Below are 24,699 nucleotides of genomic sequence, written 5' to 3' on the forward strand. Positions count from 1 at the left end.
GCGTGATGTGGTGAGATCCAACATTGGTTACAACAGATGGCCTTCTAGACCCAACATTGTTAAACAGACCTTTAGTCTAGACCCAACATTGGTTACAACAGACAGCGTGAGGAGTCTAGACCCAACATTGGTTACAACAGATGGCCTGAGGAGTCTAGACCCAACATTGGTTACAACAGACAGCGTGAGGAGTCTAGACCCAACATTGGTTACAACAGACAGCGTGAGGAGTCTAGACCCAACATTGGTTACAACAGATGGCCTGAGGAGTCTAGACCCAACATTGGTTACAACAGACAGCGTGAGGAGTCTAGACCCAACATTGGTTACAACAGACAGCCTGAGGAGTCTAGACCCAACATTGGTTACAACAGACAACGTGAGGAGTCCAGCTCCAACATGAAACATTCCTCTCATGTTGAGAGATGTTACAAATATTTTAGCACCGCCACACACCTTCTCCTGTTTGAGACTTCAGTATTAACATCCTCTTCATCCCAAATACCACCCAGTACCCTGGCTGGCTGACTGGCTGACTGGGCCCACTGGCTGGAATGTTGTGCACTGTATGGCTGGGTACCATCATAGCAAAGATGTGCTGGCTGAGCTGACTCTCTGACTGGGAGCAGGCTGGCTGGCTGGCTGGCTGGCTGGCTGACTGGCTGTCTGATCCTCTATGGAAGGTGTTTAACACTACAGTGTGGCTGACTGGCTGACTGGCTGGCTGACTGGCTGACTGTGCTGACCGGTGGCTGGCTGGCTGACTGGCTGACCGGCAGGCTGGCTGGCTGGCTGGCTGGCTGTCCAGTCAACCTTCCTAACCACCACACTGGTCTCTGTCAGCCTCAGTGCTGGCTGGCTGACTGGCTGACTGGCTGACTGGCTGGCTGGCTGGCTGACTGGCTGACCGGCAGGCTGGCTGGCTGGCTGGCTGACTGGCTGACCGGCTGGCTGGCTGGCTGGCTGGCTGGCTGGCTGGCTGGCTGACTGACTGGCTGACCGGATGGCTGACCGGCTGGCTGGCTGGCTGGCTGGCTGGCTGACTGGCTGGCTGGCTGGCTGGCTTGCTGGCTGACTGGCTGACTGACTGGCTGACTGGCTGGCTGACTGGCTGGCTGACCGGCTGGCTGGCTGGCTGACTGGCTGGCTGGCTGGCTGACTGGCTGACTGGCTGGCTGGCCGGCTGGCTGGCTGACTGGCTGGCCAGCAGAAAATACCAGGCAGGTTTGCATCTCCTATATTTATCACATTCCCAGGTGCGTTAGGTGCAATGATTAGTGTCGGTGGTGTAGCTATCCATCGATCGCACGAAGCGATACCGTTGGAAAAGGCTTCCTGAGTTCTGAACGACTGGTGGAACAGGAGGGGTGACCTGTGTTGCAGTAGGATGCCTTGGGTTACATCATGTGGAACAGGGCGCTAATACCTCAGACTTAGACAAAACATTCCTCATCTCCTGTGATCCGCAGGGGAAACCGGCCAGGGTTTTAGAGCTGTGCTACTGAAATACACACATTTTCAACTCATTTTTGTAGAAGTCGTTTCGACACGGTGGTGAGATGAGATGGGGCGGACGTGGGCGGGGAGGGGGGAGGGGGAGGGGGGGGGTGGAGGGCGGACGTGGGCGGGGAGGGGGTGGAGGGAGGGGGGAGGGGGAGGGCGGACGTGGGCGGGGAGGGGGGTGGAGGGAAGGGGGGAGGGGGTGGAGGGAAGGGGGAGGGGGACGTGGGCGGGGAGGGGGAGGGGGGGGGGGGGGCGGACGTGGCGGGGAGGGGGGGGGGAGGGGGGGGGGAGGGGGAGGGCGGACGTGGGCGGGGAGGGGGTGGAGGGGAGGGGGAGGGGGGGGGGGACGTGGGCGGGGAGGGGGGGGGGGACGGGGCGGGGAGGGGGAGGGGGAGGGGGAGGGGGTGGGGCGGGGAGGGGGGGGGGGGGAGGGGTGGGCGGGGAGGGGGAGGGGGGGGGGACGTGGGCGGGGAGGGGGGGGGGTCGTGGGCGGGGAGGTCATGGGCGGGGAGGGGAGGGGGGGGGGGGGGTGGGGGGGAGGGGGTCGGGGCGGGGAGGGGGGGTCGTGGGCGGGGAGGGGGAGGGGGGAGGGTCGTGGGCGGGGAGGGGGGAGGGGGGGGTGGGCGGGGAGGGGGGAGGGGGAGGGAGGAGGGGGGAGGGGGGGGGGGAGGGGGAGGGCAGACGGGGCGGGGAGGGGGGAGGGGGGGGTCGGGGGCGGGGAGGGGGAGGGGGAGGGGGAGGGGGAGGGGGGGGGGGAGGGGAGGGGGTCGTGGGCGGGGGGGGGGGGGAGGGGGGAGGGGGGGGCGGGGGAGGGGGAGGGGGAGGGGGGAGGGTAATCAATGTCTCTCAGCCTAAGACTGAAATGTTTTTCATCTCCTAACTTTTGAAAGTCAGAGTTTTAAGAGGATGTATTCTCGTTCCAGACGGGCTATGAACGTGTTTGGTTGTGTTTTGATTCTCCTAGTGATTCTCCTACCACCACCACAGTGATATTATTCTGGTCTGGATGTTCTCTGCTATCTATGGGCGTTTTATTCTCGTACCACCACCACAGTGATATTATTCTGGTCTGGCTGTTCTCTGCTTCTTCACTCGATGGATATTCTGGTTTCTGGTTTCTGATCCTCATCCAGCTCCCTGGCGTTTGGTTGGAGGCAGAACTACAGAACAACTGAACAACTGAACTAAACAACAGAACAACTGAATATCTAAAATGAACAACAGAACAACTGAACAACTGAACTAAACAACAGAACAACTGAACAACTGAACTAAACAACAGAACAACTGAATATCTAAAATGAACAACAGAACAACAGAACAACTGAAATGAACAGCAGAACAACTGAACAACTGAACTAAACAACAGAACAACTGAATATCTAAAATGAACAACAGAACAACAGAACAACTGAAATGAACAGCAGAACAACTGAACAACTGAACATCTGAAGTGAACAACTGAACAACAGAACAACAGAACTGAACAATAGAACACATGAACAACACAACAATAGAACAATAGAACAACAGAACAACAGAAAACAGAACTGAATTGCAGAACAACTAAACAACAAAATTGAACAAAAGAACAACTGAACAACAGAACTGAATAACAGAACAACTGAACAGCACAACATAACAACATAACAGAACAACTGAACGCAGAAGTGAATAACAGAACAACATGACAACAGAACAACAGAACAACAGAACTGAAGAACAGAACAACTGAACAACAGAACAACATAACAACTGAATAACAGAACAACATGACAACAGAACAACAGAACTGAACAGAACAACAGAACAACAGAAGAACTGAACTGAAGAACAGAAGAACTGAAGAACAGAACAACAGAACTGAAGAACAGAACAACAGAACAACAGAACAACTAAACTGAAGAACTGAAGAACAGAAGAACTGAAGAACAGAACAACAGAAGAACTGAACTGAAGAACAGAAGAACTGAAGAACAGAACAACAGAACAACAGAAGAACTGAAGAACAGAACAACAGAACAACAGAAGAACTGAACTGAAGAACTGAAGAACATAACAACAGAACTGAATAACAGAACAACAGAACAACACAACTGAACATCCAAGCAGGGTTGTAGTATATTTTCTGCAGGGCATTGTAATCACCACAAGCCTCTGGGAGGAGGCCGTGTGACATTGGCTGTGTGGTTCCTAATAGTGTGATGAATGTGGCTGGACCAAAGCAGAAACGTAGATGTGGTCTATTATATACTGGCTGTGTAGTAACCAGTCGATGGACCCAGTGTGTGTGTGTGTGTGTGTGTGTGTGTGTGTGTGTGTGAAAGCACTTTCCTGCGTGTGTTGGCATGTAGGGGGTTCTATCTAAATCCCCCAGAAATCCATGCGTTCACTTCTCTCACGCTGGCTACATTCAATAGTGGGCTCACGGGGGTGGGGGTGGGGGTGGAGGTGGGGGTTAGGGGGGTTGTAGATGCTTCAATAGTTGACTGAGCCCCTGGTGTTCACAGCACCGACCCAGGAGACTTTTAGCTTTCAGGTGCTGTGCGAGTCCAGAGCAACGGGGTCAGTACACATCAGAAAGCAGGACCAGTGGAGGAATTACAGCTTTAAACTCGCTATTTAACGGTTAGCGTTGATGTCGATTCCCTTTTAGGTAACATTATCCAATATTCAATACATGTCGAGAAAAAAACAACACTGTCGTCTACAAATATTTGAAACGAAACAGAACCGACAACGTTTAGTTGTTTTCTGTTAAATGTTTTGCTGAGACTTCAGCAGTGTGTTGTCAAATGTTTGACAATCAAGCTTTATCCAATGAAATGGCTCCTCTTGTACAGTTCAATAGGTACACTATTCAGATTGCCTATAGAACAAGCAGAAAGGGAAGGGTTATATGCATCGAATCAAACAACTCACTGTTCATCGATATTTAGAGTAGACTTATATCACGTGGAAGTTTAGAAGAAGATTTACCTCTGGCTCAGTAAACAACAACAACAACAACTACTACAACAACCACAACAACAAAAACAACAGGAACAGGAACAAAAGCAATAGCAACTGCCAACGGCCAACGGCCAACAGCCAAGACCCAACAGCAACAACAACAACAAGAGCAACAACAAAAACAGCAGCAACTACAACAACAGCCAACAACAGCAAAAACAACAACAACAACAGCAACAGCAAACAGCCAAAGGCCAACAGCCAACAGCTAACAGCAACAACAGCAAACAGCAACAACAGTAACAGCAACAACAGCAGCGGCAAGGCCATTTCATAGGTACAGTACATATCTACTGAACAAATGAGTGGTTGTCACTAGTTACAGTACATATCTACTGAACAAATGAGTGGTTGTCACTAGTTACAGTACATATCTACTGAACAAATGAGTGGTTGTCACTAGTTACAGTACATATCTACTGAACCAATGAGTGGTTGTCACTAGTTACAGTACATATCTACTGAACCAATGAGTGGTTGTCACTAGTTACAGTACATATCTACTGAACAAATGAGTGGTTGTCACTAGTTACAGTACATATGTAGTCACACAGTTTTTCCCCATTTGTCCGTGTGTGTGTGTGTGTGTGTGTGTGTGTGTGTGTGTGTGTGTGTGTGTGTGTGCGGTCCATTACCTGTTTGTGAGCATGGTCATAAGAGTTAATGTGGTTGTCAAACTCCTGATGCTTGTAGTACTGCTTGTCACACAGGTCACAGTAGAAGTTGGCCTTCAGGTCCTCCAAGGCCTTGGCCATGGTCGTCGTCCTCTCCTTCTCCGCGTAGTCCTGGAAGAAACAACAAGGACAACACCACCACAAGTCAGGGAGGGAATCAAACTATCTCAACTCAGTGTCAGGGAATCAAACTATCTCAACTCAGTGTCAAGGAGGGAATCAAACTCTATATCTCCTCTGTGTCAGGGATGGGATCTAATTCTATATCTCCTCAGTGTCAGGGATGGGATCTAATTCTACAACATGTCTGTGATTGGTGTGGTCTGAGACAACATGTCTGTGATTGGTGTGGTCTGAGACAACATGTCTGTGATTGGTGTGTTCTCGGTGAGACAATATTATTCTACTACGCTATACCAGATGCTTAATTCAGACAGAAACAGATGACACTATGATGCATGTTATTTACCCACAGATTTAAACACAGACACATTATTCACGTCCTCTTGATTTATTTGCATAATTTGCAGCGAGGGATATTTGTGGTCCTTCAATATAATGCTCCTTGAAAACCCCTGAATTCATATAGATCCTCATTTTCTCATTTTATTATTTCGTATTAAATATTGATTTACAGCTAAATGGGGGATGAGACTACCTTCACTAGGGTACAGATCATATTTCAATTCTAATTTCTTTCACTCTCAGGATATATGGAAACTCGTACATTGGAAGCTCTGTTGGATAGAGATATGTATTAAACCTCCTATTCCCAAAAGGTTTCCTCTTCAAACATCCCCGTGGCAAGAGAAGAAGAAAGTAACACCATTCATGATTTTAATCTATTTACACTATATCTCATTCTTAGTGCTGATGTGAAAAATCACTATCATAAAATGAAGCCTTTGCATAGATCCTCCTCAAAGGATAAAATCACACCACGGCGAAGTAGAAAATAAACATCCAGTGGACAACAGGGCTTCTCATGATTTTATTTCCTGAAATGTAATTCAACGGTGCGTTTTCACACAGCGATATGACTCAACATCAAACAGCTGAAAGAGTTTTTAACCTCGAGCTGAACTTTCATTGGACATGGGTCTTGTGTCCAAACTGGCTACCTGTTCCCCTATGCACACTGCGCTACTTGTAACAAGAGCCCTACTACGGGTTACTATATTTGGGGGACACGCCTAGTGTTCAGATTCAAACCCTCTGCTTTTAAACTATCACGTCTCATCCTGCCTATTTTGTCCAGTTGGCTCATATCTGAACTGAAGAGGCTTCGTGGTTCTATAACCCCCCCTCAATCAGTTCGGGAGCCAAAGTGCCTCAAATTGCTGTGCGATAATATTGTCATTAACGGGGGAGAGAACCCACTCAGGCTATTGTGTGGGGTTAGTTCTGACATGGACCTTACCACTTTACGCTGATATCACAATCCATTACAGACCCAGAGAGATGTAATGGTGTGTGTGTGTGTGTGTGTGTGTGTCTCTGTCTCTCTCTCTCTCTGTGTGTGTGTGTGTGTGTGTGTGTGTGTGTGTGTGTGTGTGTGTGTGTGTGTGTGTGTGTGAGCGCACCAAGCATCCAAAAGAGCCGGTAAGCTGTGAAAATGCCCTGCATGCACTAGGTATTATATCAGACCACCAAACAAGTGACCCTGATTGACACAGTTCACGCAGAGATAAACTGTTAAACTATTACCAGGCTATTGCTCCTAATGGATGGGTGGGGTAAATGTGGAACATGAACTAGCATTGCATCAAAGGCATTCAATATTACCGCGTTACCTGGATTCATACTGAGTGTACAAAACATTAAGAACACCTGCTCTTTACATGACAGACTGAGCAGATGAATGAATGTTATTGACGTCACTTGTTAAATCCACTTCAATCAGTGTAGATGAAAAGGGAGGAGACGGGGTTAAAGAAGGACTGTATAGCTTTGAGACAGCTGAGACATGGATTGTGTATGTCTGCCATTCAGAGGGTGAACGGGAAAGACAGAACATATATTATTAATATAATTTAACTAGGCAAGTGGGTTAAGAACAGATTCTTATTTTCAATGACGGCCTAGGAACAGTGGGTTAACTGCCTGTTCAGGGGCAGAACGACAGATTTGTACATTGTCAGCTCGGGGATTTGAACTTGCAACCTTCCAGTTACTAGTCCAACGCTCGAACCACTGCCGCCCCTGCCTTTGAATGAGGTGTGGAAGTAGGCACATTGCTTTTGTCAAGAAGTCCCACCCTGTATCAATAACAAGGAACTTGGATATATATATTATGGATTATTTGGTTAGGTTACAAGTACCGGTGTGTATCAATAACATGTGACATGGATCTTTTTGTATTATTATATTGTTATGTTATGAGTACCGGTCTGTATCAATAACATGTAACATGGATATTTTTGTATTATTATGTTGTTATGTTACGAGTACCGGTCTGTATCAATAACATGTAACATGGATATTTTTGTATTATTATGTTGTTATGTTACGAGTACCGGTCTGTATCAATAACATGTAACATGGATATTTTTGTATTATTATGTTGTTATGTTACGAGTACCGGTCTGTATCAATAACATGTAACATGGATATTTTTGTATTATTATGTTGTTATGTTACGAGTACCGATCTGTATCAATAACATGTGACATGGATATTTTTGTATTATTATGTTGTTATGTTATGAGTACCGGTCTGTGTCAATAACATGTAACATGGATATTTTTGTATTATTATGTTGTTATGTTACGAGTACCGGCCGCAAAACCCATTGTGGCTGATGGAGGAGCCCACGCGTCAGGCACCCTAGAGGACCGATGATCTGAGCCTAAGGCAGAATCTGAGGCAAATCCCACTAGGAAGGTGTCAGGAAAGGGGACGATAGTGCTCTAAACTCCGAAGCCAGGAGGGGGCGAAGCTGTTTGACAACTGGATTTGTGTCGTTGCTTCCCAATGCCAAAGAAGACCCCACAGGCCGCTTCCCTCCTCTAAGGTTGGGTGAAGTGCTTCCACGTTTGGGCAGCAGGAAGGGTGACAGCATGATCCACTAAATGAGTGAGAAGTGATGGTCCTACTCCAGTTTCCTGGGCGGAAACTTCTTTGGGGAAAGGTCACCGGAGGTCACCGGAAAACATTGGCCATTCAGTCAATCAGAGTTGACATGGCGGTGATATTCTCAACACATCGGCATCCTGCATCCTGTGAAGCAGAGAAGGAGAAGTCCTGTGTGGCTCAGTCGGTAGAGCATGGCGCTTGCAACGCCAAGCGTCGTGGGTTCGATTCCCGCTGGGGCCACCCATATGTAAAAGTAGTGGCCCCAGCCGACTTGTAAGTCGCTTTGGACAAAAGCGTCTGCTAAATGGGATATATTATTATATTAAGACAGGCGGTGTGCATATTCCCCCGGGGTTGTGCAAGTTATTCATCTGTTTGTTAATAAGAGTAGCCACTTCTATCCCTACGGTCCTCTGCCAGCAAACATGTGTTGCATCAGAAGTCCGGTTGGTCCACACTGGTTGGTCCACACTGGTTGGTCCACATTGGTTGGTCCGCACCGGTTGGTCCGCACCGGTTGGTCCACATTGGTTGGTCCACACCGGTTGGTCCACACCGGTTGGTCCACATTGGTTGGCTCACACTGGTTGGCTCACACTGGTTGGTCCACATTGGTTGATCCACATTGGTTGGTCCACATTGGTTGGTCCACACTGGTTGGTCCACACTGGTTGGTCCACAATAGTTGGTCCACATTGGTTGGTCCACACCGGTTGGTCCACACCGGTTGGTCTACATCGGTTGGTCCACATTTGTTGGTCCACACCAGGTGGTCCACACCGGTTGGTCCACACCGGTTGGTTCACACCGGTTGGTCCACATTGTCCTGGAAGAGAGCGTTGTAAATACAGCTCCTGCACAAAATGCTACATTTTCCCTCTGAACGGGAGAAGCCTCCAATGAGAAGAAAACAATGTGACAGTATCCATTTCAGAGATAATGATTTACATAGCAACAGAATCCATGTCAGATATAATGATTTACATAGCAACAGAATCCATGTCAGAGATAATGATTTACATAGCAACAGAATCCATGTCAGAGATAATGATTTACATAGCAACACAATCCATGTCAGATATAATGATTTACATAGCAACAGAATCCATGTCAGAGATAATGATTTACACAGAAACAGAATCCATGTCAGAGATAATGATTTACATAGCAACAGAATTAATGTCAGAGATAATGATTTACAGGCAGAATAACAGAATCCATGTCAGAGATAATGATTTACAGGCAAAGTAACAGAATCCAAGTCAGAGATAATGATTTACATGCAGAGAAACTGTAAAACAAATCAGTAAAATGAAACAAATAGACTCTAGCCAGTTATACTAAACGTTCTGCAACAAACATTTGACTTTCAACAATTTGTGCATTCGTGATACCATTCCATTCATTCCGTTCTAGACATTACTATGATCCCGTCCTCCCCAGTTAAGGTACCACAAGCCTCCTGTGGTTGGGCGCGTTCAGACAATGATCAGAGCATTGTCTTCTTCAAATGTGTTTGCCTAGTTTGGAAATTGCTTCAAAGGGCGATGGTACCAACTTCAGATGAGTCGCATGGGGCTCGTGGGGGTGGTAGAGCAAAATAGAGAATACCATCGTGTTTGTGAGAGTCCCTTCTTTTAGTTATTAGATCCAACCATTCCGGCGGTTTGGATTGAGGAGTTTAGTGGCACCTTAATTGTGGAAGATGGGCTTGTACTAAAGGCTGGAGTGGAATTAGTGGAACGGTATCAAACACATGGTTTACCTGATTGAGATGCAGCCCATGCAAAATAACAGATATCTATAGTTTAAACGGACAGATTTTGATGGTTCTGTTTTGTATTATGTTAATTAGTTTGATGCACAGTTTTGACAATAGACTCTCAAAGTTTAATGGTATTTTTATTTCTATTTAACTAGGCAAGTCAGTTAAAAACCTCTTACATCTATGGGGGCGCTATTTCATTTTTGGATGAAAAACGTTTCCGTTTTAAACAAGATATTTTGTCACAAAAAGATGCTCGACTATGCATATAATTGATAGCATTCAAAAGAAAACACTCTGACGTGTCCAGAAATACCAAGATATTCTCTGTGCGTGCCCTAGAACGTGAGCTTCAGGCAAAACCAAGATGAGATGGCATCCAGGAAATGACAAGGATTTTTGAGGCTCTGTTTTCCATTGTCTCCTTATATGGCTGTGAATGCGAGAGGAATGAGCCTGCCCTTTCTGTCGTTTCCCCAAGGTGTCTGCAGCATTGTGACGTATTTGTAGGCAGATCATTGGAAGATTGACCATAAGAGACCACATTTACCAGGTGTCCGCCCGGTGTCCTGCGCCGAAATTGGTGAGCAAAAGTCACCTGCCAGTATTTTTCCATGCGATACAGAGAGGAAAGCAAGCTTCCACGAACTGCATATCAATGAAGAGATATGTGAAAAAACACCTTGAGGATTGATTCCAAACAACGTTTGCCATGTTTCGGTCGATATTATGTAGTTAATCCGGAAAAAGTTTTACGTTGTAGGTGACTGAATTTTCGGTTCGTTTCGGTAGCCAGATGCAATGTAGAAAACGGAACGATTTCTCCTACACACAGACGCTTTCAGGAAAAACTGCGCATTTGGTATGTAACTGAGAGTCTCCTCATTGAAAACATCAGAAGCTCTTCAAAGGTAAATGATTTTATTTATTTGGTTATCTGGTTTTTGTGAAAATGTTGCGTGCTAAATGCTACTCAAAATGCTATGCTAGCTTTGCATACTCTTACACAAATTAGTCAATTTCTATGGTTCAAAAGCATATTTTGAAAATCTGAGATGACAGTGTTGTTAAGAAAAGGCTAAGCTTGAGAGCAGACGCATTATTTTCATTTTATTTGCGATTTTCAGAAATCGTTAACGTTGCGTTATGCTAATGAGCCTGAGGCTTTAGTCACAAACCCGGATCCGGGATGGGGAGTTTCAAGAAGTTAAGAACAAATTCTTATTTACAATGACTGCCTACCGAGTAACAGTGGGTTAAACTGCCTTGTTCAGAGGGCAGAATGACATATTATTACCTTCTCAACTTGGGGGATTCGATCCAGCAACCTTTTGGTTACTGGCCAGACGGTCTAACCACTAGGTTTCCCGCCGCCCTAAATATACAGTACACCTGTTGTCAAATAAAAAGCATGTGATGAATAACATTTGTTTGGATTTGATGTGGGGATTGAAGTGTTATGTCAGCTTTATAGTAAAAAATCTTCCCTGATATGAAGTTGATTCAAGAGTTCAAAAAGGCAAAGTCATCAGTAAATCTTTAATGAGGACTTATTAACCTCAATCTACTGTATCTTTCTAACGTGTGGGGAGTGGAGGGGAGAGGAGGGGAGAGGCGTGAAGGGGAGGAGAACAAAACAGAGTTTAGGCAATTAAACAACAACAACAAAAATGGTGGCTGAGGAAGTAGAGTGAAGCTGTGAAGTCATTTACACTGCAGATATATCTAATCCCAGTTGGGGAATAAATGACAGATCTAATCACTGTCGGGGAATAAATGATAGATCTAATCACTGTCAGGGAATAAATGACAGATCTAATCACTGTCGGGGAATAAATGATAGATCTAATCACTGTCGGGGAATAAATGACAGATCTAATCACTGTCGGGGAATAAATGATAGATCTCGCTAGTTACACCGCACTGTTCTGGCAGTGGTAGCCTCAGAAAAGGTCCCCTTTCACTCCCCCAGGGACTAAACTGCAGAACACAGAGGGTTAGGACTCAAATGGTACCTCTGTAGCAGGAAAGGAGAACCGAGCTTTAAAGCAGCCGTCTGTCAGTCACTCTAAAGGGTTTTCAGTCTGCCTCTATAGCAGGAAAAGAGAACATTCCATACCATTGTTGTCTGATATGTGCAGGGAAGAGAACATTCCATACCATTGTTGTCTGATATGTGCAGGGAAGAGAACATTCCATACCATTGTTATCTGATATGTGCAGGAAAAGAGAACATTCCATACCATTGTTGTCTGATATGTGCAGGGAAGAGAACATTCCATACCATTGTTGTCTGATATGTGCAGGAAAAGAGAACATTCCATACCATTGTTGTCTGATATGTGCAGGAAAAGAGAACATTCCATACCATTGTTGTCTGATATGTGCAGGAAAAGAGAACATTCCATACCATTGTTGTCTGATATGTGCAGGGAAGAGAACATTCCATACCATTGTTGTCTGATATGTGCAGGAAAAGAGAACATTCCATACCATTGTTGTCTGATATGTGCAGGGAAGAGAACATTCCATACCATTGTTATCTGATATGTGCAGGGAAGAGAACATTCCATACAATTGTTGTCTGATATGTGCAGGGAAGAGAACATTCCATACCATTGTTGTCTGATATGTGCAGGAAAAGAGAACATTCCATACCATTGTTGTCTGATATGTGCAGGGAAGAGAACATTCCATACGGCATGATTCTTCCCTGCAGAGGCTAATGCTAACCACACGGATAATTCTTCCCTCAGCAGAGGCTAATGCTAACCCATACCATTGTTATCTGATATGTGCAGGAAAAGAGAACATTCCATACCATTGTTATCTGATATGTGCAGGGAAGAGAACATTCCATACCATTGTTATCTGATATGTGCAGGAAAAGAGAACATTCCATACCATTGTTATCTGATATGTGCAGGGAAGAGAACAGTAACATGAAGCTATAAAGAACATACAGCGTTCATCTGTCAGGGTTTTCACACTTTGTCTGTAGAAAGATCAGACGTCTGGTAGTGTGACAGCTTTATCTGTCAGTTTAGATATGGAGGTTCGTGTGATGGGTTTGTCCCTGCTCTCTCCGCACAGCGCTAGGTTAACACAGCATGATTTTCCCTCTGCAGAGGCTAATGCTAACCCACACGGCATGATTTTTCCCTCTGCAGAGGCTAATGCTAACCCACACGGCATGAGTTTTCCCTCAGCAGAGGCTAATGCTAACCCACACGGCATGATTTTTCCCTCTGCAGAGGCTAATGCTAACCCACACAGCATGATTTTTCCTCTGCAGAGGCTAACGCTAACCTACATGTTTGGCCCTTACCAGAGCTCAAGGCTAACCAACACGGCATGATTCTTCCCTCAGCAGAGGCTAATGCTAACCCACACGGCATGATTCTTCCCTCAGCAGAGGCTAATGCTAACCCACACGGCATGATTCTTCCCTCAGCAGAGGCTAATGCTAACCCACACGGCATGATTCTTCCCTCAGCAAAGGCTAATGCTAACCCACACGGCATGATTCTTCCCTCAGCAAAGGCTAATGCTAACCCACACGGCATGATTCTTCCCTCAGCAGAGGCTAATGCTAACCCACACGGCATGATTCTTCCCTCAGCAAAGGCTAACGCTAACCCACACGGCATGATTCTTCCCTCAGCAGAGGCTAATGCTAACCCACACGGCATGATTCTTCCCTCAGCAGAGGCTAATGCTAACCCACACGGCATGATTCTTCCCTCAGCAAAGGCTAATGCTAACCCACACGGCATGATTCTTCCCTCAGCAGAGGCTAATGCTAACCCACACGGCATGATCCGTCCCTCTGCAGAGGCTAATGCTAACCCACAGGACACTGCACAGCTCCAGACCCTTTCTCCCTCCCTCTGAGAGAAGTGTATTATTATTAATCAAGGTAATTGTGTTATTCCCCTGAGCTCAGAGCACAGAGAGGCCCCAGACATGGACTACTATGGAACATAATCTCACGCTGTTTAACCCTGTCTCATTGACTAAAGCTGATGCTGTGTGAAAACGAATATATTTAGCTACCGTTTTGAAACATTTGCCTCTTTTGTTTAATTTTGTTTGAGTTATTTCCAATCAGGCATTACATTAGAACATCAAAAGACGTGAGTATTTATAAACCAGAGGATTACGGGGTGTCGTAAAACAAATCCCAACAGAGCTGCCACACAGGGGCTGCATGCTTGCAGACTACAACTGTATAAGTAGAAGCACACTTACTGTAGGAAGAAGAATAGAGTACACAAGAACAACTCTGCTGCAATGTAACATGAAGTATAACATGTGATATTAGTACCTTCATGTGGTGTAGCCAACCGGGAGTGAGATAACGCTATGGTCTTGCCTACGTAGGCCATCGCGCTTGTTTGACCATCACACTTGTTTTCACTGATATTGATGGGTGACCTCTACTCAAGGTTGAGGAGGAGGATAGGAGGATCACAAGGGGTTTGGAAAAGGGTGGGAGTGTAAAGACAACGCAACCCTGTGTTAAGGTGTATCACAACACACTGATGGAATAGATACGTTTTCGAAAGTCAATCTTTGTTTTGATTGATGTTTTTCCACAGAAAAGGTGGAGGGGGGGGGTGGAATTCAAATAAAAATTTAGCCTAACAAGCCAGAGGTTGATAACCAGGAGTCATAATATTATAATATTATAATATTATATTATGAAAATGAATAAAGATCTGGAGAGTTCATATTTATTCATTCGTGAATAAATCTAGAACCCCCTTAAAATGACATATTGCCAAAGGAAAATAGAAATATAATTTATTTCTAAACTATTATACTTTCAGAGATGCTTGCATAATTTAGCAGGAAATAGATAACTGAAATTATTAGCTTTGCAAATTGTATTCAGAAAATGCTGTTATAAACTCAGGTATGCTGTTCAACCATTTGGTAGAAGTGCCAAAGGGAGACGGATAACTACAAACCTGCTGTTTGACTTTGCATGAGTGAGTGGTCATAGCTAATACATATAGACAGCATGTAGACATGGGAGATGTAGAAATCTAGAAGAAAGTTCCACCAAGTTCCAAGTGTCAGTGTTTTCATTACCTATGAAACAGTCTGGGACTTGAAACAGTCAGTGACTTGAAACAGTCTGGGACTTGAAACAGTCTGGGACTTGAAACAGTCAGTGACTTGAAACAGTCTGGGACTTGAAACAGTCTGGGACTTGAAACAGTCTGGGACTTGAAACAGTCTGGGACTTGAAACAGTCTGGGACTTGAAACAGTCTGGGACTTGAAACAGTCTGGGACTTGAAACAGTCTGGGACTTGAAACAGTCTGGGACTTGAAACAGTCTGGGACTTGAAACAGTCAGTGACTTGAAACAGTCTGGGACTTGAAACAGTCTGGGACTTGAAACAGTCTGGGACTTGAAACAGTCTGGGACTTGAAACAGTCTGGGACTTGAAACAGTCAGGGACTTGAAACAGTCTGGGACTTGAAACAGTCAGGGACTTGAAACAGTTAGTGACTTGAAACAGTCTGGGACTTGAAACAGTCTGGGACTTGTAACAGTCTGGGACTTGAAACAGTCTGGGACTTGAAACAGTCTGGGACTTGAAACAGTCTGGGACTTGTAACAGTCTGGGACTTGTAACAGTCTGGGACTTGTAACAGTCTGGGACTTGAAACAGTCTGTTCTAGAGGTCTAGGAGACTACTACTGACCTAGAGGTCTAGGAGACTACTACTGACCTAGAGGTCTAGGAGACTACTACTGACCTAGAGGTCTAGGAGACTACTACTGACCTAGAGGTCTAGGAGACTACTACTGACCTAGAGGTCTAGGAGACTACTACTGATCTAGAGGTCTAGGAGACTACTACTGATCTAGAGGTCTAGGAGACTACTACTGGTCTAGAGGTCTAGGGTAACTACTACTGACCTAGAGGTCTAGGAGACTACTACTGATCTAGAGGTCTAGGAGACTACTACTGACCTAGAGGTCTAGGAGACTACTACTGATCTAGAGGTCTAGGAGACTTCTACTGATTGAAAGGTCTAGGAGACTACTGGGAGATCTACTTGTGTCCACTGTTATCTAGAGTGTCCACAGTGTTAGATCTACTACTGTGTTACCTATCTACATTGTGTCCATAGTGTTAGTTATCTACATTGTGTCCACTGTTAGTCTACAGTGTCTGGGTAACTACATTGATCCATAGTGTTAGTTATCTATTGTGTCTATGGTGTTGATCTACATTGTGTCTAGTGTTAGTTATCTACATTGATTGAAAGGTCTATAGTGTTAGTTATCTACATTGTGTCTAGTGTTATCTACATTGTGTCTAGTTACTACATTGGTCTATAGGTTAGTTATCTACATTGGTCTATAGGTCTGGGATCTACATTGTGTCCATACTGGTTATCTAGATTGTGTCTATAGTGAGACTTATCTACATTGTCTCCATAGTGTTAGATCTACATTGTGTCTATAGGTCTAGTTACTACATTGGTCTAGAGGTCTGCAAGTACTACTGGTCTAGAGGTCTAGTGTTGGACTACTACTGGTCTAGAGTGTCTGCATTGTGTCTATAGTGTTGGTTAACTGGCTACTGGTCTAGAGGTCTGGGAGACTGGATGGCTACTGATCTTGAGGTCTGCATTGTGTCTATAGTGTTGGTTGTCTAGAGGTCTATAGTGTTAGACTATCTACTGGATGTCTAGAAGGTCTAGAAAACTACTACTGGTCTAGAGGTCTGGGAGACTACTACTGGCTTAAATGTAAATGTAAATGTCTAGGAGACTACTACTGATCTAGAGGTCTAGGAGACTACTACTGATCTAGAGGTCTGGGAGACTACTACTGATCTAGAGGTCTAGGAGACTACTACTGACCTAGAGGTCTAGGAGACTACTACTGACCTAGAGGTCTGGGAGACTACTACTGATCTAGAGGTCTAGGAGACTACTACTGATCTAGAGGTCTAGGAGACTACTACTGATCTAGAGGTCTAGGAGACCTCTACTGGTCTAGAGGTCTGGGAGACTACTACTGGTCTAGAGGTCTGGGAGACTACTACTGGTCTAGAGGTCTGGGAGACTACTACTGATCTCGAGGTCTGGGAGACTACTACTGGTCTAGAGGTCTGGGAGACTACTACTGATCTCGAGGTCTAGGAGACTACTACTGGTCTAGAGGTCTAGGAGACTACTACTGGTCTAGAGGTCTGCAAGACTACTACTGGTCTAGAGGTCTAGGAGACTACGACTGGTCTAGAGGTCTGGGAGACTACTACTGGTCTAGAGGTCTGGGAGACTACTACTGATCTTGAGGTCTGCGAGACTACTACTGGTCTAGAGGTCTAGAAAACTACTACTGGTCTAGAGGTCTGGGAGACTACTACTGGCCTAGAGGTCTGGGAGACTACTACTGGTCTAGAGGTCTAGGAGACTACTACTGGTCTAGAGGTCTGGGAGACTACTACTGATCTCGAGGTCTGCGAGACTACTACTGGTCTAGAGGTCTAGAAACTACTACTGGTCTAGAGGTCTGGGAGACTACTACTGGTCTAGAGGTCTGGGAGACTACTACTGGTCTAGAGGTCTGGGAGACTACTACTGATCTAGAGGTCTAGGAGACTTATACTGATCTAGAGGTCTAGGAGACTACTAGGGGTCTAGGAGACTACTACTGATCTAGAGTTCTAGGAGACTTATACTGATCTAGATAAATCTAGATGTTTATCATCATAAGTTACCTTTCCTTTTGGATTGCAGTGTCCGATGTTGTGCAAAAGAGAGTTACATATTTGAACCATGCGCTCAGTTTCATCCATCCATTCATCCATGTGTTGTAACGCGATTGAAATATAAAGGACTTTCCCAATTGAGTTACTGATTGAATCAAATCCAAACATTTGAGAAACTACCAATACAGACATTTGAGAAACAACCAATACAGATGTTTGAGAAACAACCAATACAGATGTTTGAGAAACAACATTTGAGAAACAACCAATACAGATGTTTGAGAAACAACCAATACAGACGTTTGAGAAACAACCAATACAGATGTTTGAGAAACAACCAATACAGATGATTGAGAAACAACCAATACAGACATTTGAGAAACAACCAATACAGATGTTTGAGAAACAACCAATACAGACATTTGAGAAACAACCAATACAGACATTTGAGAAACAACCAATACAGATGTTTGAGAAACAACCAATACAGATGTTTGAGAAACAACCAATACAGTTGATTGAGAAACAACCAATACAGATTTTGAGAAACTAATACAGACATTTGAGAAAGACATTTGAGAAACAACCAATACAGATGTTTGAGAAACAACCAATACAGATGTTTGAGAAACAACCAATACAGACATTTGAGAAACAACCAATACAGACATTTGAGAAACAACCAATACAGATGTTTGAGAAACAACCAATACAGATGTTTGAGAAACAACCAATACAGACATTTGAGAAACAACCAATACAGATGTTTGAGAATCAACCAATACAGACGATTGAGAAACAACCAATACAGATGTTTCAGAATCAACCAATACAGACGATTGAGAAAAAACCAATACAGACGATTGAGCATCAACCAATACAGATGACTGAGAAAATACCAATACAGACGTTTGAGAATCAACCAATACAGACGATTGAGAAACAACCAATACAGACAATTGAGAAACGACCAATACAGATGTTTGAGAATCAACCAATACAGACAATTGAGAAACGACCAATACAGATGTTTGAGAATCAACCAATACAGACGATTGAGAAACAACCAATACAGATGTTTCAGAATCAACCAATACAGACAATTGAGAAACAACCAATACAGACAATTGAGAAACAACCAATACAGATGTTTCAGAATCAACCAAGATGACGATTGAGAAACAACCAATACAGACGATTGAGAAACAACCAATACAGACGATTGAGAAACAACCAACGTGGACTTTTGAGTAGTTACAGTATATTGTTTCATTGAACCGCAATACCCTGTGTGTGTCTGCTGCAGGTAGAACATTTTATACTGAGTCGACAAGCTTTTGAAACAAATGCATTAGGTGTTGTTTCGGTGTTGCACATTGGACCACATCTATAGAGTGACAAGCTGGCTGATACTGACTTAATGATGACATACAAAGCCTGGAAGAGGAATGGAGCAGCTCGATGCTGAGTTCAACATTTTTTGGGGGTTGTTTAATAAATGAATGGGTACGTTAGAGATGTTGCCTCCAAATTGCTGGGATACAGAGTTACAGAGTCCAAATTGCTGGGATACACTAGTTGTTCCTTCTAGAGACTGGACACTAGTTGTTCCTTCTAGAGACTGGACACTAGTTGTTCCTTCTAGAGACTGGACACTAGTTGTTCCTTCTAGAGACTGGACACTAGTTGTTCCTTCTAGAGACTGGACACTAATTGTTCCTTCTAGAGGGCAAGAGAGGAGGTGAAGCGTTTGTCACCTCCTCCTCCTCCGCACTTCTGACAATCACTGTTAAAGTCCTCATTGCAAAACAAACTTTACTTGATTGAATGTATTAGGGCGTATTTTCCGGTCTCCTGCCTGTTTACATATATCACCTAGGAAAACTATGAGCGGTAAGAAGTCTGATATAATCTGTGAGTAAAATAAAAAAAAATAAAAATTAAAATAAAAAAATCATTGTAGCATCTTATTAATGCTTAATTATATACAGTGGGACAAAAAGTATTTAGTCAGCCACCAATTGTGCAAGTTGTCCCACTTCAAAAGATGAGAGAGGCCTGTAATTTTCATCATAGGTACACGTGACAATAATAAAAACAGTTTACGAAGTGAGTTAAATGAATCTGCAACGGCCTTTCTCCTCTTCGTCTGAAGAGGAGTAAGGACCGGACCAAGATGCAGAGTGGTAAGTGTTCATGATGATTACTTTCATCAATAAACTGAACACTATGAAAAACAAAACAATAAACGTGAACATGAACCGAAACCAAAAACAGTACCGTGTGGCGACAAACACTGACACGGAAACATACACCCACAAACCAACAGTGAAACCCAGGCTACCTAAGTATGATTCTCAATCAGAGACAACTAACGACACCTGCCTCTGATTGAGAACCATACTCGGCCCGAAACAGAAACCAAACATAGACTGCCCACCCCAACTCACGCCCTGACCATACTAAATAAAGACAAACCAAAGGAAATAAAAGTCAGAAAATGAAAGAATCACCTTGCCTCTTTAACTTGAAATGTGTAGCTATGTGCAAAAGATTAATCCCTAAGAACATTACACGGTAATATTGAAAATGTCAACGGTACGAAGGACTAGACTTGACAGTTAAACAGATTCACTTTCTTTTATAAACTTCTAAAATACACAATGTAGTGTGATCGCTCTTAGATGTGCCTTTAAAAAACAGCACAGCATTAAAAGCGGTGGAATATCATTATGCTATTTAATGCTGCTCATTGCTTTGTCGATCAGGGGTCAGGAGTCTCAGAGAGGATAGGGTCATCAGTATTGATCCATCATGTTATCTGTGAGTGATTCATCTGGCCTGCATGGTTCATGGTCACTCTAATGGTTTTGTGACTGGGGGGTAGATATATATAGATGTAACAGGGTTCATGGTCACTCTAATGGTTTTGTGACTGGGGGGTAGATATATATAGATGTAACAGGGTTCATGGTCACTCTAATGGTTTTGTGACTGGAGGGGAGGGGGGGTAGATATATCGATGTAACAGGGTTCATGGTCACTCTAATGGTTTTGTGACTGGGGGGGGTAGATATATATAGATGTAACAGGGTTCATGGTCATTCAAATGGTTTTGTGACGGGGGGGGTAGATATATATAGATGTAACAGGGTGCATGGTCACTCTAATGGTTTTGTGACTGGGGGGGTAGATATATATAGATGTAACAGGGTTCATGGTCACTCTAATGGTTTTGTGACTGGTCATTCTAATGGTTTTGTGGGGGGTAGATATATATAGATGTAACAGGGTTCATGGTCACTCTAATGGTTTTGTGACTGGGAGTGTGTAGATATATATAGATGTAACAGGGTTCATGGTCACTCTAATGGTTTTGTGACTGGGGGGGTAGATATATATAGATGTAACAGGGTTCATGGTGACTCTAATGGTTTTGTGACTGGGGGGTAGATATATATAGATGTAACAGGGTTCATGGTGACTCTAATGGTTTTGTGACTGGGGGGTAGATATATATAGATGTAACAGGGTTCATGGTCACTCTAATGGTTTTGTGACTGGGGGGGTAGATATATATAGATGTAACAGGGTTCATGGTCACTCTAATGGTTTTGTGACTGGGGGGAGGGGGGGTAGATATATATCGATGTAACAGGGTTCATGGTCACTCTAATGGTTTTGTGACTGGGGGGATGTAACAGGGTTTAGATATGATTTTGTGACTGGGGGAGTAGATGTAACAGGGTTCATGGTCACTCTAATGGTTTTGTGACTGGGGGGAGGGGGGGTAGATATATATAGATGTAACAGGGTTCATGGTCACTCTAATGGTTTTGTGACTGGGGGGAGTGGGGTAGATATATATCGATGTAACAGGGTTCATGGTCATTCTAATGGTTTTGTGACTGGGGGGTAGATATATATAGATGTAACAGGGTTCATGGTCACTCTAATGGTTTTGTGACTGGGGGGTAGATATATATAGATGTAACAGGGTTCATGGTCACTCTAATGGTTTTGTGACTGGGGGTAGATATATATAGATGTAACAGGGTTCATGGTCACTCTAATGGTTTTGTGACTGGGGGGTAGATATATATAGATGTAACAGGGTTCATGGTCACTCTAATGGTTTTGTGACTGGGGGGTAGATATATATAGATGTAACAGGGTTCATGGTCACTCTAATGGTTTTGTGACTGGGGGGTAGATATATATAGATGTAACAGGGTTCATGGTCACTCTAATGGTTTTGTGACTGGGGGGTAGATATATATAGATGTAACAGGGTTCATGGTCACTCTAATGGTTTTGTGACTATATAGATGGGGGGGGGTAGATATAGTAACAGGGTTTTGTGACTGGGGGGTAGATATATATAGATGTAACAGGGTTCATGGTCACTCTAATGGTTTTGTGACTGGGGGGGGGGGGTAGATATATATAGATGTAACAGGGTTCATGGTCACTCTAATGGTTTTGTGACTGGGGGGAGGGATGGGTAGATATATATAGATGTAACAGGGTTCATGGTCACTCTAATGGTTTTGTGACTGGGGGGAGGATGGGGTTCATGGTAGATATATATAGATGTAACAGGGTTCATGGTCACTCTAATGGTTTTGTGACTGGGGGGAGGGGGGGTAGATATATATAGATGTAACAGGGTTCATGGTCACTCTAATGGTTTTGTGACTGGGGGGGTAGAGGGGGGTTCAGATATATATTGATGTAACAGGGTTCATGGTCACTCTAATGGTTTTGTGACTGGGGGGGGGGGTAGATATATATCGATGTAACAGGGTTCATGGTCACTCTAATGGTTTTGTGACTGGGGGGGGGGGGTAGATATATATAGATGTAACAGGGTTCATGGTCACTCTAATGGTTTTGTGACTGGGAGTGTGTAGATATATATAGATGTAACAGGGTTCATGGTCACTCTAATGGTTTTGTGACTGGGGGGTAGATATATATAGATGTAACAGGGTTCATGGTCACTCTAATGGTTTTGTGACTGGGGGGGTAGATATATATAGATGTAACAGGGTGCATGGTCACTCTAATGGTTTTGTGACTTGGGGGGGGATAGATATATATAGATGTAACAGGGTTCATGGTCACTCTAATGGTTTTGTGACTGGGGGGGTAGATAGATATATATAGATGTAACATATAGATGTAACAGGGTTCATGGTCACTCTAATGGTTTTGTGACTGGGGGGAGGGGGGGTAGATATATATAGATGTAACAGGGTTCATGGTCACTCTAATGGTTTTGTGACTGGGGGGGGGGTAGATATATATAGATGTAACAGGGTTCATGGTCACTCTAATGGTTTTGTGACTGGGGGGGAGGGGGGGTAGATATATATAGATGTAACAGGGTTCATGGTCACTCTAATGGTTTTGTGACTGGGGGGAGGGGGGTAGATATATATAGATGTAACAGGGTTCATGGTCACTCTAATGGTTTTGTGACTGGGGGGGGGGGTAGATATATATAGATGTAACAGGGTTCATGGTCACTCTAATGGTTTTGTGACTGGGGGGAGGGGGGTAGATATATATAGATGTAACAGGGTTCATGGTCACTCTAATGGTTTTGTGACTGGGGGGAGGGGGGGTAGATATATATAGATGTAACAGGGTTCATGGTCACTCTAATGGTTTTGTGACTGGGGGGAGGGGGGTAGATATATATTGATGTAACAGGGTTCATGGTCACTCTAATGGTTTTGTGACTGGGGGGTAGATATATATCGATGTAACAGGGTTCATGGTCACTCTAATGGTTTTGTGACTGGGGGAGGGGGTAGATATATATAGATGTAACAGGGTTCATGGTCACTCTAATGGTTTTGTGACTGGGGGGGGGGGTAGATATATATAGATGTAACAGGGTTCATGGTCACTCTAATGGTTTTGTGACTGGGGGGGGTAGATATATATAGATGTAACAGGGTTCATGGTCACTCTAATGGTTTTGTGACTGGGGGGTAGATATATATAGATGTAACAGGGTTCATGGTCACTCTAATGGTTTTGTGACTGGGGGTTTTGTGACTGGGGGGGTTAGATATATATAGATGTAACAGGGTTCATGGTCACTCTAATGGTTTTGTGACTGGGGGGGTAGATATATATAGATGTAACAGGGTTCATGGTCACTCTAATGGTTTTGTGACTGGGGGGGGGTAGATATATATAGATGTAACAGGGTTCATGGTCACTCTAATGGTTTTGTGACTGGGGGGTAGATATATATAGATGTAACAGGGTTCATGGTCAATCTAATGGTTTTGTGACTGGGGGGGGTAGATATATATAGATGTAACAGGGTTCATGGTCACTCTAATGGTTTTGTGACTGGGGGGTAAGATATTTATTGATGTAACAGGGTTCATGGTCACTCTAATGGTTTTGTGACTGGGGGGAGGGGGGTAGATATATATAGATGTAACAGGGTTCATGGTCACTCTAATGGTTTTGTGACTGGGGGGGTAGATATATAAAGATGTAACAGGGTTCATGGTGACTCTAATGGTTTTGTGACTGGGGGGGTAGATATATAAAGATGTAACAGGGTTCATGGTCACTCTAATGGTTGTGACTGGGGGGAGGGGGGTAGATATATATAGATGTAACAGGGTTCATGGTCACTCTAATGGTTGTGACTGGGGGGGGGGTAGATATATATAGATGTAACAGGGTTCATGGTCACTCTAATGGTTGTGACAGCTACTTCTTCTGTGTCCGTGTTTTGTACATCAGGAACCTGATATGCATCCTAAATGGTAACCTACACCCTATATAGTACTCTACTTTTGACCAGGGCATATTGGGATGTAGGGAATGGGTGCCATTTGGGCCCAGGTGGGTCTCCTGGCAAAACACTCATTTCCTGTCTGTGTTAAGTAAATC

The 24,699-nt window shown here is 44.1% G+C and overlaps 1 protein-coding gene across 1 annotated transcript in view; it reads right to left on the minus strand.

Moving 5' to 3' along the window:
• The window catches only part of LOC135521395 (zinc finger protein 804A-like), a 145,418-nt gene that overhangs the window by 15,359 nt on the left and 105,360 nt on the right, over positions 1 to 24,699 (minus strand). The window contains exon 2 of the mRNA XM_064947296.1: positions 5,151 to 5,300. Within this exon, the coding sequence (XP_064803368.1) occupies positions 5,151 to 5,300 (150 nt within the window). The remainder of the gene's footprint in view (positions 1 to 5,150; positions 5,301 to 24,699) is intronic.

This window comes from Oncorhynchus masou, chromosome 29, assembly GCF_036934945.1.
Source record: "Oncorhynchus masou masou isolate Uvic2021 chromosome 29, UVic_Omas_1.1, whole genome shotgun sequence".
Lineage (NCBI taxonomy): Eukaryota > Metazoa > Chordata > Actinopteri > Salmoniformes > Salmonidae > Oncorhynchus > Oncorhynchus masou.